This window comes from Pelecanus crispus, chromosome 2, assembly GCF_030463565.1.
Source record: "Pelecanus crispus isolate bPelCri1 chromosome 2, bPelCri1.pri, whole genome shotgun sequence".
Taxonomy (NCBI): domain Eukaryota; kingdom Metazoa; phylum Chordata; class Aves; order Pelecaniformes; family Pelecanidae; genus Pelecanus; species Pelecanus crispus.
This window is the reverse complement of record NC_134644.1, coordinates 52,237,331-52,253,852: the sequence shown is the minus strand read 5'-3', so window position 1 is coordinate 52,253,852 and position 16,522 is coordinate 52,237,331. Positions and strand designations below refer to the sequence as shown.

General features: G+C 35.4%; 1 protein-coding gene across 33 annotated transcripts in view; it reads left to right on the top strand.

The window, feature by feature from the left end:
- CLASP2 (cytoplasmic linker associated protein 2) overlaps positions 1–16,522 on the top strand; it is a 149,043-nt gene that overhangs the window by 120,229 nt on the left and 12,292 nt on the right. For 25 of the 33 annotated variants that reach the window (XM_075706227.1, XM_075706221.1, XM_075706218.1 and 22 more), the window contains 4 exons: positions 626–689; positions 5,899–6,062; positions 7,237–7,315; positions 12,688–12,831. In XM_075706227.1, coding sequence (XP_075562342.1) covers positions 626–689; positions 5,899–6,062; positions 7,237–7,315; positions 12,688–12,831 — 451 coding nt within the window. Of the gene's footprint in view, positions 1–625; positions 690–2,963; positions 2,967–5,898; positions 6,063–7,236; positions 7,316–7,472; positions 7,524–12,687; positions 12,832–16,522 lie in introns of all 33 variants that reach the window. The other 8 variants (XM_075706228.1, XM_075706220.1, XM_075706216.1 and 5 more) reach the window with 3 other exon arrangements.

The window sequence follows — 16,522 nt, the reverse complement described above, 5'->3', positions numbered from 1 at the left end:
CAGAAATGTTTTATTTTGGAGTTGAAGTGAGGCAAGGGAAGTAGAAAAGGAGGCTATTGTTCTAAAGAATACGGAAAGTTGGGGAGAGGGAAAGCAGGGTGTGTGTCTGTGAGAGTAAGGTGGGGGAAGGAATGAGGAAGCTATTGTTGCTTCTGGCCATGACTGTATAGGATCTGTTTAAAAAGCTCAGTAAGAAATTGAATTTAAAATCAAGAGAATTCTTGCAATACAAAAGATTCCTAAAGTGCTTGCATCTAATAGTGATGGAAGGCTTTTATTTGTTCATCTTAAATTATTATTATTATTGTTGTTGTTGTTGTTGTATTTATTCAGAAGAAACTGTTTACTGCTAGCTACTAAGAATACCTTTTTCATTATCTGCTCTGTTGAAACAGTCAGGAATGCCTTAATATATGAATCAGTTGAGAGAGACATTTCCAGGTTGAAAGTCTGACTGTAGCCAAAATCCATTACATTTTTATCCATGTCTTAAAGTGCTTTTTTCTACTTCATTTACTAGATTATTTGATTCAATATTTACAGTTGATTTCACTGCTTGCTATGCATTAATGTTCTGGTAATACTAGCATGGGAGTTGACTAATGTATTGTTGTCACTTTGACAGTCGTGTTGAGTTGAAAAGGTTGTGTGAAATCTTCACAAGAATGTTTGCTGATCCTCACAGTAAGGTATGTTTAGGTTTTTCTTACTTGCAGTAAACATTTGAAAACATATTAATAGAAAGCCAGTTGCAGTAAAATATGTCAGCAGTATTTGTACATGTAAAAATTTCACAGACTGTATTCTATAAGCAGTTAATGGTGTCAGATTTCAATCTATTTAATTTGCAATTTTGAACAAAATAATTTTCTACCTTTTTTGCACCATAATTGAAATACAGGTTAGCTTCATCTAAAATGCATTGAAGTAGTTCAACAGTTTGTGCTTAAAATTTGTAAGTATTTTTAAGAAGTCACATTGTTTACAGACAACACTTCAACATGAGTAAAGGTTTTCTTTCAATTAGAAACAAAAGGCTCTGGTGCAGTAATTCAAATCATAAAGAAAGTGGTCTGACTAAATTGTACCTGATGAGTCTGATGAACTATACCATATGTGTACTTATTTATTTTCCAGGGTATTTTATATTATCTTTTGATGGTCTTCCTCAAATTTCATAGATAGGGCTGGCATTTGCGACTGTTGAATAATTTTTACACCATTGTTAGTATTCAATAGATAAGGTGGAGACTGTACTTCGGTATAAAAGAAAATGCACCATTTTATTCCCTTTTACTTAGGTAAAGATCCAGTATGGATGATATAACAAGGAGAATAATCCTTCTGTTTTCTAAGACCATTAAAATCTTTTTAACTGAGTTACTTTGCTTGATAGTATTTTCACAATTTTTGTGGGAGGTGGGTTACCAGTACAGCTTCATATATGTAGTAATTTCCTGTAGCAAAAGGACCTGCAGGTCCACAAGGAGCTGAATAAAGTTATAATGGTATCATGTAAAAAACATGTAACTTCATATTTTGTTTGAATTATAGGCTTGTTTGGAAGAAACCTTACCTTTTACGTTGAGTATAACATGTCCCGCTTTGTGTCCAAACTTCAGAATTGATAAAAGGATAACCCAGAAAAATTCAGAGCAAATTAGTTATTTCAGAAGCATTGGCTTTTCCCAGCTTTTGCCAGAAAAACTACTTTGATTGTGCAATACAGTTAACATATTTTTAAGTCTTCCTTATTGCTGCAATGGAAGATGAAATTTAGAGTGATGAGAAGTCTTGACAGGTTACTTTAGTGTTCATCTGTCCTCCTTATTTTTCCTGCTGGAAAAAGTGACTAGCAGCTATCTGTGACACCATGTATTTTGGAAGAAACTTGCACTGCACACAGCAACATGATACTAAAGTTGCTTACATACTGCAGAAATCCAGAAGAAAGACTAAAGCCAAGCAGTTAAAGAGAAACTGAAGAAAACATTCCATAAAAAGAACAGTTAAGTCAGAGGAGAGGAAAGAAAATTAAATGTTGAAATATTGCTGGTTTTTAAATGAAGTAATGACAATAATGAATAGCAGCTTGGTTTAATGTTGCTTGTTCTTGTGTTAATTAAAATTGCAGCTATTGCATATATCAGAACTACCTTGGAGATTTTTTTGTAGTGGGGAGCCAGGGAAGGATAATGAAAATGTTCCAGAACTTAGTTGTACGTGTCAGAAGAGCATTTTATCTTTTCATTAAGCCTTTAGGAATGTTACATTGAATTATTGTAGTTGATTGTTTTGTTTTGTTTACTGGGCATTCTGACATAAAAGAATGTTGCTTTGATTTCAAAAATTTGGCCTGTGTTGTTAGCATGTGTGGTACACCTGTTCCAGTCACTGAAACCGTGCCTGCTTTTTGGTGTTGCAAAACTATTAATAGTTATCAATATATTACCAGGAGGATCCTTTAAGTATTAAGAGTTCATGAGCTGTGAGTTTTTTTATCACACACATATGGCTAAACAAATCTCATCTTAAACTCTTTTCAAGTGTCTGTAGGAATTACTCTGTCATCACTTTTGTTTTGGTGTTTTTGTGTTTTTGGTTTGGTTTTTTTTTTTTTTAGAGGTTTACTTTAATATGATAGCTGGATGTAGGGAATTGCTTAGAAAAAGAAAGTAATAATATCGTTTGGAGGAGAAAATGGGAGAATGATTTGAAGAACATGCCAAGTGCTTACTTTTAAAATACATTGGGTATCCCAATGAAATTATTAATTTTATCATAAAAGTTTTGAAATACCTTTTTGTTTTATTTTGTTTTATATTCCATACAGGAACTTTGTATTGATGGCCACTAATTTGTGTGTTTTTATCTTTTTCCCTTTTTTGTTGTTTTTTTGTTTTGTTTTGTTTTTGTTCTTGTTTCGTTTTGCATGCTGTCCCCTGTGTTGGAACTCTCTTTAGAGAGTAAGTTGGTTCAATATTTGTTGGAAGCCTAACCTTACTTGCATGAATGTGCAATTAACCCTTTTTCTCTATTTTTCTTCCCCAAAGAGTTCATGCAGTGTCAAGCCTTTTGCAATCATAAAATGCTATATACAATTATGCAAACTGTGTGGTAAAGTTTTGAGATGTGCTTTATCTACTAATTAACTGACATTGTTTGGTTATGCATTCCTGCTTTATATTGTGGTGGTTGGCACATCTGAAATAATTCACTTTAGAGGTAGATCACTTACAGTTATTTTCATACCTGTTTATTTTTCCCACTATCAAATTATTATAAACTTCAACTTTAGATGCTTGATTTCAGAATTTTAATTTGCATCATAAAAATGGTAACTGCAAAAATCGCAGTACCCACATACATTGTTCAACATACAGGTGGTTGCGTTCCATTTTCCATTCCAAATTCATCCTTTACCTTAAATGCTCTTACAGCCTTCTTAAATTCTTCATGCTTTGGCCTACGACAAAATGGTATGATTTGTATTTTTTTTAAATACAACAAAATGACTCAACTTATTTGAGTTTTCTCCAGACATTCACTGTGGTAAACCTAAAATCAAACAAAGCTTGAAAACAAAATTGAGTCCTCAGTTATGTGTATTTTTAACAGCTAAAACGTTGGCACAGGATCTTTAGAGTACTTTTGCCATAGTGATGCATAATTCACTTCATAATGATTTCAATATAAACCATTTCACATGTTTAAATTGTCATAAGAAGTCCACGTTACTCCATCAAACAAGAGGTTGTAACCAGTTTGTTCAGCTTTCACATTTTAGTGAAAGACGTGTGTGTCAGTGTCTGCAAACTCTAAGAAACAGGTACAGTTTTTAAATTCTGCTGAGATATATAGTTCACTTTGAAGGGTTTTAAATACAATTGTAAGACCCCCAGTGTAATCTCTATTGCACCAGAATTTTTTTGTTTGTTTGCCGAAGTCCAATATATTTTCCCTTTATTTTAGGGCTGTGAAATCCAAAGACTGTCATATTGCAATACAGAAAGTACTTTCTGGTTTGTTTTTACCTAGGCCTTATAATTGTGCCTGCTACTTGTGCATCCACAAAGTGGATTTTGTTTCAGTTCAGCCGAATACAGAAGACCTTATTTCCAATCCCGAGCATAAAAATTTCTTCCCACTACTGGGAAGGTAATTTTTAAACCTCAGACTTGAATACAAATCTAGACAGATAGCAGAGGAGGGGTGTTTTTTTGGTTTTGTTTTGTTTGGGTTGTTTGGGTTTTTTACGATTTTCAAAGTAGTTTGCTCCAAAAGGGAAGTTAATTAAAGTAGCTCGTCCTGATGGGCTTTATGTTAAGTAGGATTTTTATTGTTTTGTTTCTAACACAGCTTTTCAGTGTTTAAGATGTCTGTTAAAATATTCTCCCTGGTCTTTATTAGATCCTGAAAGAATCCGAATTTACTTTTTATTTCTAATGTAAATTTTGAGGCACTTCTTTTAAAGATACCCATATGGATTTTTTCACTTTATGGTGTGAAATTACTTACCTTGGCTTGATTATCAACATGAAAAGAGATCTAATTTCCTCAGCGATGAAGGCATGCAGCAGCATGCACCAAACTCCTCCATACTCCATCAGTGCTGTGGAAGAAAGCCCGCTTCTGTGGACTGGTTTCTGCAGCCATGTTGAGGTATCATCACAGTTTGGGATCATCTGTTCTCACACACAGCAGCAGAATTTGGCCTTACGACGAGCCAAGTCAGCCACAGGAGGATATGGGGTTCCAGCCCTTCCTCTGCAGCAGCTATTTCCAACCTTGTACCCATGTCATAAACACTCAGGAAGCAGTCTCTCTCCAACCCTCATTGCATCATAGCAATACTTCTGCTTCCGTACCCAGCTGTGTGCTGGAGCTGGAGTGTGTATCAGTTGTGAAGGTAGCATTTTCAGCCCAAACACCCATTTTTCTTATCAGAGAAATGGGAAACCCATGGGCCATGCTGGTATAGAGCATATACATCCTGATTTCACTGTAAGTCTTCAAAAAACATAAAATTAGTGAGATACTAAAAAAGCTGTTGGAACAAACTTACCTATTTGTCACGCCCTGCTTTACCCCTTCCCTCCAGAAAGCCCTTCTTTGAGTGCTGAGGTTACTATAAATACAATAATATACGTAATTTTTTTTACTGAATGCAGTCTTTTCAACATTATTTGTATTTATTGTATTCAACGTTATTTGTTGAGAAGAACGCAATGGAGAATATCTTTTCAAAAAAGACAAAAGTACTTCTGTGTTTTAAACACCTGCCAATCTGAAATGTATCGTGGCTTTTTTCCCTGCTCTGGTGAATAATTTTGTGTTTGGATACCTGCAATAGCAGGAGACTCTTGTTCTGTTTCACAAATAAGTCCGTAAAGGAATTGGCCAGTTTTCATGATTTTGAAGTATTTAGTAATGCACATAGTTCCAATGAATATTTTGCTAAAGAACTGTAGCAGCTTTTTTGGTTTTAGAGAGAAAGTGTTACCGTAGTCTTTGAGGAATACGTCAAATCAACTTAATGCTAAAGCTTGAAAGGATTAAAAAAAATTAAGTTTTACTGAAAAAATTGAGGTTGCGCCAGCCATCACAGTAAGCATTTCTTTTCTTGACGAAACTGCATGGAATACCTAATTGTCAAACTTCTACAGAAGTCAGCTAATATTTCCAATGTACTCTTGTATCAAAATCCAATGAAAAAACAAGACAGATTTCTTTTTTTTTTCCCTTTTATTTTTTTTTCCTGCTTGGCTGCTAAACACTGCCTTTCTCTGCCTCTGATTCCCTTACTGCTTTCTTCTTTGTTTGTAAGTTCAGCATACGTCGGTGTCATTTCCTCTTTTGCCCCATCCTACCCTCTTTCCATCTTCTTCTGCCTTTTAGGTGTTCAGTATGTTTTTGGAGACACTGGTGGACTTCATCCAGGTCCATAAAGAAGATCTGCAGGACTGGCTGTTTGTACTGCTGACACAACTGTTGAAAAAAATGGGTGCTGATTTGCTTGGGTCTGTACAAGCGAAAGTTCAGAAGGCACTTGATGTCACAAGGTAATGAGTTCGGGGGCGGGGGGAGAGAAAAAAATTCCAAACCCTCATGCTACTTCCAAGTTTGGGGATTTTTTTTTTTTTTTAGTGTGCTCTGAGATTCTTGCAAAAATGCAGGGCTAACTACAGATTGTGAAACTTCAGTAAGCCTTGCTGCTTAAGCATTCTGTTTTCCTAAGTGACTCTTAGTTGAAAGGGTTTGAGTCCTTAATGCTGAGCAATTAATATGATACTACTTATCTGATTCCAAAACGTGCATCTGAGCCATGTATGTTTGTTGCCTTGCATTCAGTGATACACTCTTGTGCTTGAACTTCTTTATTTTGATATAAAGATACTGTTGCAATATTGATGTCTCAGTGTCAGCAGGCTTTTAAGGAGTTACGGCAATAATGGATTTGCTTTCCGTCTTCCCTCCACTCTCCCCAGACTTCACTAACATCCTGGTTCCAAAATGGTGTTACATGATTTTGGGGCCATCAGAGCTGCCCATCCCTGGCCAATTTTATTTCCAAATGAAAGCTAGATTTTTAAGTAGAGTTGGAGGGACTCTGGGACCTATTTCTTATACTCTATTCTCTGAAGTATGGGATAGTCTAAGCGGTCTAGGCCTCTTCTGGACGGACCTATTCATGTGGCAGATCTGCTGTAAAATCTGGGGAAGGGTATGGTGTGTGTTGCGGGGAGAGAAGGAATATGATTTGCTGCACCTCTTTTTCTCTTGCTGCAGCAGGGCTGTTGAGGGTCATACCCGGAGTGTGGCATGTGGGAGAGTGGAGGTAGCCAGAGTGGAACAGCAGGATGATTCAGAGAAGCATGCAGGAGGGTTGTAGTGTATACCTTTAGCAGTACTACTGCATCATAATTTAGGGATTGCATAGATTTAGAATCAGAATACTGCCATATCATTATTTATATCATTCCTTATTACTTGCATTATCTATTCTAGCTATAATTGCTTCAAAGCAGGAATTTCTTAAATTTTGCCGTTTACATGCTAGGTGAATGTTTCTGAAAGTCAGATACAATATCAACAAAACTGGTAGAATTCTTTTTCTTTTAGAAGTACTAAAGCTTTTCTTTACTGAAAAGAGTGAGGGCTTATTTAGTGCCTCTCAACAGGTATTAAAAGAAAATGTCTCGTAACTTAACATTATTTGATTTGTTTGTTTTACAGGGAATCTTTTCCAAATGACCTCCAGTTTAGTATTTTAATGAGATTTACTGTTGACCAGACCCAAACACCTAGCCTGAAGGTAAGAATTTTCAGGCTTGCATTGCAAACAAAAATCTTCCTTGATAGACATTTGCTTGTCTTAAATATTTGATTTTGGATTGTTATTTTTGTTTTGTTTTGTTTTTTTTAAAAAAAAAGGTTTTCAATTAGTGGATTTTGTTTTTGTAAACTTTCAGACAGTCAAGCCAGCACTACAGGACCAGCTTCGCTCTTTTTGGAGCTCAAAGGTTTTTGTCTGAATTATTGTCTTTATTCTTAACCCTATGTCAAACTCTTACAGTGTTTCCAATAATTTTTATTTGAATGCATTCGTATGCTACTACTAACCTTTGCGAGAAACCTTAAGCATGCAGATGTTCAATTTTAAACATTACACTAGTATGAAAATGTTTGCTGCAAGAGAGATCTAATAAAACCACAGTACAGTAAAAATGAGCAACAAAAATGTGGCCGCCTAACATCAAGCTGGTTATGCAAACTCACTCTATCAAGTCTCTTCTAATTTTATGTTTGTGATTTCCCAATCGTGTTTTCCTAGTTCATATATATTTTTTCCTGTGTTCAGCCTGATAGGTCTTGAATTCATTTAGATTATTTTAATATTAATATGAACTTGAGTTACTATATTAAAAATCAGCTTCCCTTGTGGTACACTTACTTTTCTGAAAGCAGTGTGTAGCTTTATAATTACACACATTTTTACATAAGAATCTGTAGTCCATAGACCTGCCAGTATAACTGAAAAGTAAAAATGTATTCTGTAGTACATTTACAGTTCCAAAGAGAGTTGATTTGAGGATAAATGCATCAAATCCTAAGATTTACAAGTGATGTAAATGGGGAAATAACAAGCATATGATAACTGGCATTTTCTGCTCTATTCTGCACGAAATATTTTTACATATTGCACAAGAATATGACTTTTCCCAAGTTATGTTGAACATAAAGTCACATGAATATGCCTTTTTTGTCTACAATACAGTAAAGCTTACATTTTTAAGCTTTTGAGGACAGTTGATACGTTGACCACTGTTGCTTCGTAGAGCTGTGTTAAAAAGGGACTGCTGTCATTTATTGAAGACAGCAAATGAGGTAGTAAAAATCAGTTTGTTGTTTAAATAAATCCTGGGAACAAATGGGGCTTGGTTTTGTTTTACTTGGTTTTCCTCCCCAGGAAGGTGAATTTGATGGTTGAGATGTTCTTTTTTTCCATACAGTAGTATAGCTGGTAAACACATGTTGATCATGTTTCAAAGTTGAGAGTGTAGATTTGGAATGAGACATGGACTCCTACTAGGCTGAGTTGGGGCTTAGTTCAAGAATATTCACTATGCAACCTAGAAGGAATCAAAAAATTTGAAGTACTGAATAGGAAGACATTCTGAAAATAATTTCCAGCCGAAATCAAGGTATCAGTAAAAACTACCTCCATAGAAGAAACACCTGTTAGTTTGAAATAAAATCAAGAGTACTTAAAATGAATTTTTGGGACAGTAAAGTATGTAACTGTTTAAGAGAAGGTAAGCTTTTTGCAGAAAAAAGTGGTATCTACCCCCTACTTCCATCTTTATGAGGTAACTACAACTTCAGGGTCCAGACAGTAAAATTATTGAACATAAATTGCAGAAATGTTTATTTAATATCCACGTTCTTGAATATTTTGTCTGAATCCTATCCTCAGTGCACCCAGATGTCTAACAGATCAATTGATAATCTTAGAACACTACTCCATTTCTTGAAGTCTTCAGCTTTTGTTCTTGCTGTGAGAAGTTATTATTTTGTTGCAGAGTGTGCCTTTGGGCCAGATATACTGAGAAACAGCATTCACTGTGACAGGAAAAATCAGAGAAAGGATTTTCAGCATCCTTAAAGATGGTCAGATGTAAGAAGGGATGATAGATCAGAAATTTTCTCCGTGGAAGGATTCCCTTCTACAAATGACTTTTCCCTCTTTGTTTTCATGTGGTAGTAGTAAATAATCATGATCCTCTGGAGTAAACTGTCGTTGTCGTTCTTACACTTAGAAACACAGCTAAACCTTGGGCAATAAAAGTCAAGCTTTTAGGGTGGCCACAGAGGTGGATTTGGATAGCTAGGCAGTAAGAGGACCAAACGTAGAGAAGGTATAATTCTACTGACCTGATCCGTGGAGGATGCAGCACAGTGTATTGTGCTGTATCTGTCTGTCTTTTGCTATTATTTTACATGTAGGTGTGGTAAATGCTGAAACACAGGTTAGAGGTGCCAGATGCATGTATCTTGGTCAAATGTGTGGATGGGCATAGGAGTCAAATTTTTTAGATGGGATGTAATCTATTAAGCTTATTTTCACAGGTGCAGAACATAAGCTCTCCAAAGGATGGGTGTTCTCCTGAAACACACTTCAAATCACCACTTTCATTTTTCTCGGGTTGAATATCAAATGGCTCACACTCAGTGAGGACTTGTTTTAACATTGTCACCAAAGTTCATTACAAATTTCTGAACCCTTCCTTCCTTTGAAAATACTGATTTGTTGACAAAGGTTTTTGCCACAGATGATCAGGGTTTTTTTTTTTTTCTAAATCCATATTAAAATTTCTGGATTAAAAAAATGAACCAACCGATGACATAGATTCGCAGAGATGAGAGCGCCCTTAAAAATTCATCTTTAGTGTATATTTTAGTCAGTTGGTTAAACAATGGCAGAGACAGTCACTCCTAAGTATCCAGTAACTTAGGGGCAGACAACTGGGATGTGGCAATGTGGAAGTCCCTTTGCGTGATTGCTTGTATTCAGCCTGCGTAAGGCAGAGTAGAGTCTCTTGCATCCCAGGAAAGCACTGCAAGAGACTTTTTTCTGGTTTAAGTAAAGCAGCTTCTCTACGTTGCTCTCTGCTTTTTTCTTTTTTCCTGCTACGTGAAATGTTTCTTTTGTCTTACCCTGATGCAGCAAATGAAACTCTGTAAATCTCACATTTTTAACAGACAGGAAAACAATTTGCCTTCTAGCACTGTCTGTTTAGCATCCTTACGGTATTTCCTGAATCTCTGGAGGTAGTTGCACATATTTTTGTGCCGGAATTTGTCGTTTCTTTATTTGTGAAAGATGTTTATGAAGCACTTCAGTTCCCTTTATGTCTAATGGGGTTTTTTTGTGAGTAATAGTGCTAATTGTGGCTTGATCTATATATTTCAGCTCACTACAGCAGTTTTATTCTTAAACAAAATGTCTGTGTTATATGCTATATAGGAAAAATGTCTCAGTGTTTATAGACCAGTAAAAGTGCAATAAATTCAACCTAGAAGGGCACAAAGAAAGTAAAGACAGTATTAAACAACTTCATAGACAGTGGTTTCAGATTAACGGCAAATACTCATTGTAAGAATTCCTGGAGCTGCTTTCATTGCAGCCCAAAATTATCTCCTCTCTCAGAGAGATTAAATGGGTTGCTGAGGAGGACTATGTTAGATCTTTTATTTTTAAATCTCAACTCTGTGCATACTTACTGGAAATACTGAGGAAAACACATCATAAGTAGATTTCCTGCTATTATGGAGTTTACTTCAGGGTGGGATTTTTAATCCGTAATAATACTGTTTCATTATATTTGAGCATAGAAAGATACCCCTTCCAGAATTTCTTCTCTTATAAGCAATTAGTGAAAAGCACTCTATTTCAAAATAGTCAAACTTAGCTTTGGGTGTCTGTCTCACTGAGAAAAGCTTTATTACTGTGAACTCTCTCAATTAATCTTCTGTTCAGTGCTATTCTGTCTCCTGAGAGCCTCCATCTTTCCAGAAGTCTGTGCAGTTTACTCTGTGGGAGTAGTTCAAACACTAAATACTACTGCTGTCTCAGATAACAGTGCTCCAGAATTTTTTCACTGGAAGAAATGCCTCTGGATGTTCTAAGTTTTACAGTTCTTAACAGTAATTTTTTTAAGGTGTGGTATTATGTATATTTAAATCACAAACAGTGAAACATAGTGCTGTCATAATGGTTTCACTTGATAATTAGAAATTTTAACTATTGCTTTGTATTTGGAAAACCATGTAGCCTAGGTTTTTTTGCTGTGGAGGTGTTTGTGGTTTTCTTTTTTTTTTCCTTGGAAAGAATCTAGCAAATAGTGTGGTCTCAACTGCATTTGTTGATTGTGATCTGCATAAGATGAAAGCCTCCAGCTGTTGCTTGTTGTATAACTTTGGAGAAGTCAAGCTTTAACGGCTGCTGTGAAAATGAAGTATTCTTTATTAATCTACATGTATCAGCTATCACTAATGTGTGTATCACTTAGTCTATGTTGAGTTTTTAATAGCTTGCAAGTTTTCATGACCAAGGGAAACTTCTAAATAGCTTTGCTCAATTGTACTATAAGTCATGAACAATTAAAAATACACACAGAACTCTTTATTTCTCATTATGATGGACAAAGGTGTTTCCCTCCTGGTAGGTATTTCTGGTTCGCTATAATTACTAGTGGAAATAAAAGCAGCTAAGTCAAATAGGTGGACTAAATAAATATTCACCACTTCTGTTGGCGGGTTGCGTGACAAATCTCTGGGGCAGCCGGAGTTGAGGAGATAAATATTTAAGGGAGATACAGGCATAGTAGCCCTTTGCCCAAAGCTGTGCAGTCATGCAGTTTTGGAGGAACAAGGGAGAGACTGCAGTCCGGGACGTATAAAACAGAGATTCTGCATAAGGAGTAGAGGGAGTTAGTGGAGTACGAGAATGATGCTCAGATAAATGAGGGAGTAGAGCAACTTTTCTATCCTCCTGGTAAATCCATGTCTCTGTTTTCTAAATATCTTCAAAGGAAAAGTGTGCATGTGACCCTTTCGAAGTCTTTTGTAGAAATTCTATTCCATACCTTTTTAGTATTTCATGGGAAGATTCATGTGGCTTATCCCCAAAGATAGTGACTGCTCAACTCTGGTGTTTTATAAAAGAATGCTAAGTGTTAACTACATAGTAGGAACTAACAGGAACTGATTATTGGTTCATCAGATAATGTTCATTTTTCATTTTAGTTGTTGAAAAAAGTTCTTAATAATTCTGAATATGTCTTTAAAATCCTGATTATTCTTAAATATTCTGAGTACCTTGGTTTTCTTTTTGTTAAATATAAGCTTCTGCATATGCAATGATTTGTGTATCTTTTAGTTGCTACCAGTAAAATCTAAGATTTCTATTAATATTTGAATTTCTGTGGAATAACTCCCTTCTTGAAATGTTATATCCATTTGTAAATTGATTTATTGCATAGAGTTTTATAATGCTGAAAAGGTGTTTAGTGTAACTGGGGGGGGGAAGATACTTATGTTAGGGAATGAACACTGCTCTATGAGCACACTTGTTCTTGCAGCACACCATTTTTATTGTCCACCTGACTCTGTTTCTCTTTGCAGGTCAAAGTTGCAATCCTTAAATACATAGAGACTCTTGCGCAACAGATGGATCCAGGAGATTTTGTAAATTCAAGTGAAACTAGGTTAGCAGTGTCTCGAATCATCACCTGGACCACAGAACCTAAAAGCTCAGATGTTAGGAAGGTATGTTTCTTAAGGGGTGCTTAGAATTGCAGTACATTCCAAATCTCTTGACAAATTAGAGAAGCTAATATTTCTTGCCTAAACAAACAAACAAAAAATTTCTTTAAAAACAAACTTACTCTTTCATAGAGAATAGATACTTCTATATCCTTCTCAGCAAACACACCTAATTTTTCTGTATAAAGTATCAGAATTGACAAAGTAAAACTTTGCCAAAAATTATATGTTTAAGAATATTCAAGTAAAAATTTAAAATCATATCTTGAAACTCTCTGTTAGGGTTGTGTTTTTATGTATGTTAATATATTGAGATTATCTTTCATAATACAAGGAATAGCTTTGTTTCAAGCACTATCTGGCATTAAAATCTCTTCAGTGGGCATTTTCTATACAGTTTAAATATTCCTTCAGAGACCACCCTACGTGATGCTAATAGCACATTCGTAGCAGGAATGGTAAGTTTGGTAGCAAACTTGGTTCAGTCTCTGCTGGATTTTCTCAAATCCTTTCTGTTTGACAAAACATAGGTAAATAACTGTTGACCCTTTGACAAAAGTAAGTTTGTGCCTTAATAAGGTAGCATCAAAGGTTTGTTCTCGTAATGCTGCAGTTCCAGTGCAAAACTCTCTTCTCTCAATAAGTGTTGTGAAGTGAAAATTAGTATTTGTGAGCTACATAGATATACCAGGGATACAGAATAACCTTTAGAAGTATACTAATGCAGTCTTTGGAAAAGGTTTCTAAATAGTCTTTCCAATTACAGAAAGCAAAAATCTTTTAATTTTGTTTGCAGTTTGATGGAATAGAGTTTTGTTGTTGTTGTTCTGATTATCACCAGCCATTCTATCTTAGCTGCCATTATCAGCATGAACACTTTTTGAATGCTAAATAAACATATTTACTTTATGGTTCATAAGTGCAAGCATCTTTGACACAGAGAACTAACTCTTCTGTTCCTTTTTCTCTGTTTATTTCTGCAGTTTGAAGAGTTGGAACAATTTATTTGTTTAGATTTCCATTGCAATTTTCAATTAAGTTTGAGTTTTGGCAACTTCATCATTTCCGGAAACAGTACCAAAACTTCCTTTCTTTAGGAGGGATGTTTTGTGGGAGAGAATTGAGAGAAAAAAGTGGGAGCTGTCTCACAAAGTGTGTAATGTGAAGAGAACAAAAATAACAAGAAGTTGTGGATGTTCTTTTTATCTGGAATGTTTGTAATACTTAATAAAAAAACATAGGAGAGTTTATACTGGAGACAATGTCTCTGTCTTTCACTTCTTATGTAACTTCATGAGTGTGAGAAAGCAATAATAGATTATATCCTATGGACTTGTCTTGCCTGATACCATGTTCTAGTGACAAATATAAGACCATGAGACAGGAGGAGAAATGAAGCAGCACTATCTTCTAAATCAGTAAAGTTTTAGTACTAAGACACGTGGCAAGCTGTCTTATCTGATGGTTCATATCTCTAATAAGCATTTTTATGTCAATAAGTAACTGAATCATGGAAAGAATTGCCAGTGAGTTTAATCATCTGGAACACCTTAATTATATGAAGTTTTCTCATTTTATTTTTTCTTTCCATAACACAGCTGTTAGAGGCAGCTAACTGCCAAAAGTCTTTAATAACTCTTGAAAACAAAATTTCATTATGATGGTATAAAATGTTTCATTCTTTTAAGAGGCCTCACAGCCAGCTATCACAGGCTTTTTCATTTTGTTTATTTTAATAAGCTTATAGCATTTAGTATGATTTCTTTAAATTGAAAGTTTTTTCCCAAGTGTATTTCTGTGTAATTGATGGGTTCAGATTTTTTTTTTTCTTTGTAAAAACATTTCCAGTACTACGTATTATGAAAAATCCTTTTTTATATTAGTCTGAAGTTGGGTACTCCTAGTGCAGTTCAGTGACATGGGACTTCTTTCTGGAAGGTAAAATTCTATGTTTCAGAACTTAGATTTCTTCTGAGATTGGAATTCTTCTGAAAATAATTAGAACCTTCTTAGGGTTCTTCTAAGAACAAAACAAAACCAAAAAATATTTCTCAGCCTTATTGCAGACTTTTTAAAGATGTTATCTGTATGACTGGGCTTAAATCTTGAGAGAGCGAGCTTATGCCAAGGAGAAGAAAAACCTGCAAATACTCTAAAATGCCTTTTTTTTTTTTTGTCTTTTTTTGTCAAGAGAGAGAAAAAATAGACAATTGCATAGCTGAAAACCTTCTGTGAGTCAGTATCAATTTTGATACTTTACGTTGAGCTTCGTTTTGGGCAGACTTGATAGTATCAGTTCCTTTCCTGATATGACTCTGGACTGTCTATTGCGTTGTTATTATTATTGGCAGCTTAGATAGACACAGTGTTGCAGAATGGAGACATGGATAACAGGACAGAAAAAGGAAATAGGTAATTCCCAAGCCTTTGCTCAGATGCAGGATTTGTTTTGGGTTCTCAGATGCAGGATTTGTTTTGGGTTTGGTTTGTATCGATTTCTGTTAAAAGGCTGACCATAGGAAATAACAAGGGAAACAGAAACATAAAGATGGATTATAGAGGGCATTCAGGGTGTTCACTTGAAGGGAAGGGTGTCAGAGGGAGAAGGGAATAAAAGTTAAAGAAAACAGCCAGTCACGAGTGTGCAAAGATAATTTGTGGCAATCTAACATGTTAGTATTTTTGTCGTTAAACTTAATACTAAGATGTGTGCTGGTATGTGTACTCATACCTTGGCTTTCCACTTTTAATTAAAAAATGCTACAGTTCATTGCTCTGGAAGCAAAAGGAGGGAAATAAATGTCTAAAAGAATTTTCTAAACTACTTGCTTTGAAGTATATTGCTGCTTAAGCAAGCTGCCTATCATTTGGTCTAGCATGAGGCACTGGTTCTCTCCAGTGCATGGCAGACCTTGATGGTGAGCTGCATAAACTAGACATAGTTGGTTAATCTTAGAATCAGAGTTTCATACTACAAAGAAACTATTAAACAATTCTGGAGAACTTAATCTCCAGCCTTCCATTGTGTGTGTTTAGTTTAGTTGCTATGTTGACAGGTTTGTTAGCCTACCCGGTGAATATTCATCAAACTGTACAAACATTACTAAGTCATGCAGTCAACATTCCTTTACTAGAGGGAACCCAACCATTGTGTAACTTACTGTGTTGCTTTGTCAGTAAAGAGCTCTGATTTTTAATTCAGATAAAAAAATATATAGTAAAACATGCTGTAGGATGAGGATGATGTTAAAGATGAACTATTAAAATTGAGGGTGTGGGAGGTGACATCCAGTAGACTACAAACTCCAATACTTAAACAGTTTTCTTCTTTAGAATATGTAGTCAGCTAAATTATTCCTCATGATGCTTGCCTGTCTTTTAAAAAGATGAAGTGGGGCAGGAAAGGGGGAAGGTTAACTAACTAGTTTGGCTGTAGGATAAGTTATAAAGAATATCAAGTGCTGTGATCACAACTCAAGATCAAGACTGTCTCATTCCAAATTAGGGTATCTGTTTGGGTTTTTCTTTTTTAATTTCTAAAGCGATAACTGTTCCCTTTCAAGCTACTGTGTTGATTATCCATCATCTGTAATTACCACTTGCAGAACTCAGGAGATGGAATTGCAGGTTTGTTCTTGCCTGGTGTGTTCCATTCATCTTTTTGTATTTGTTCAACTTGCCAAACTCTTTAAAA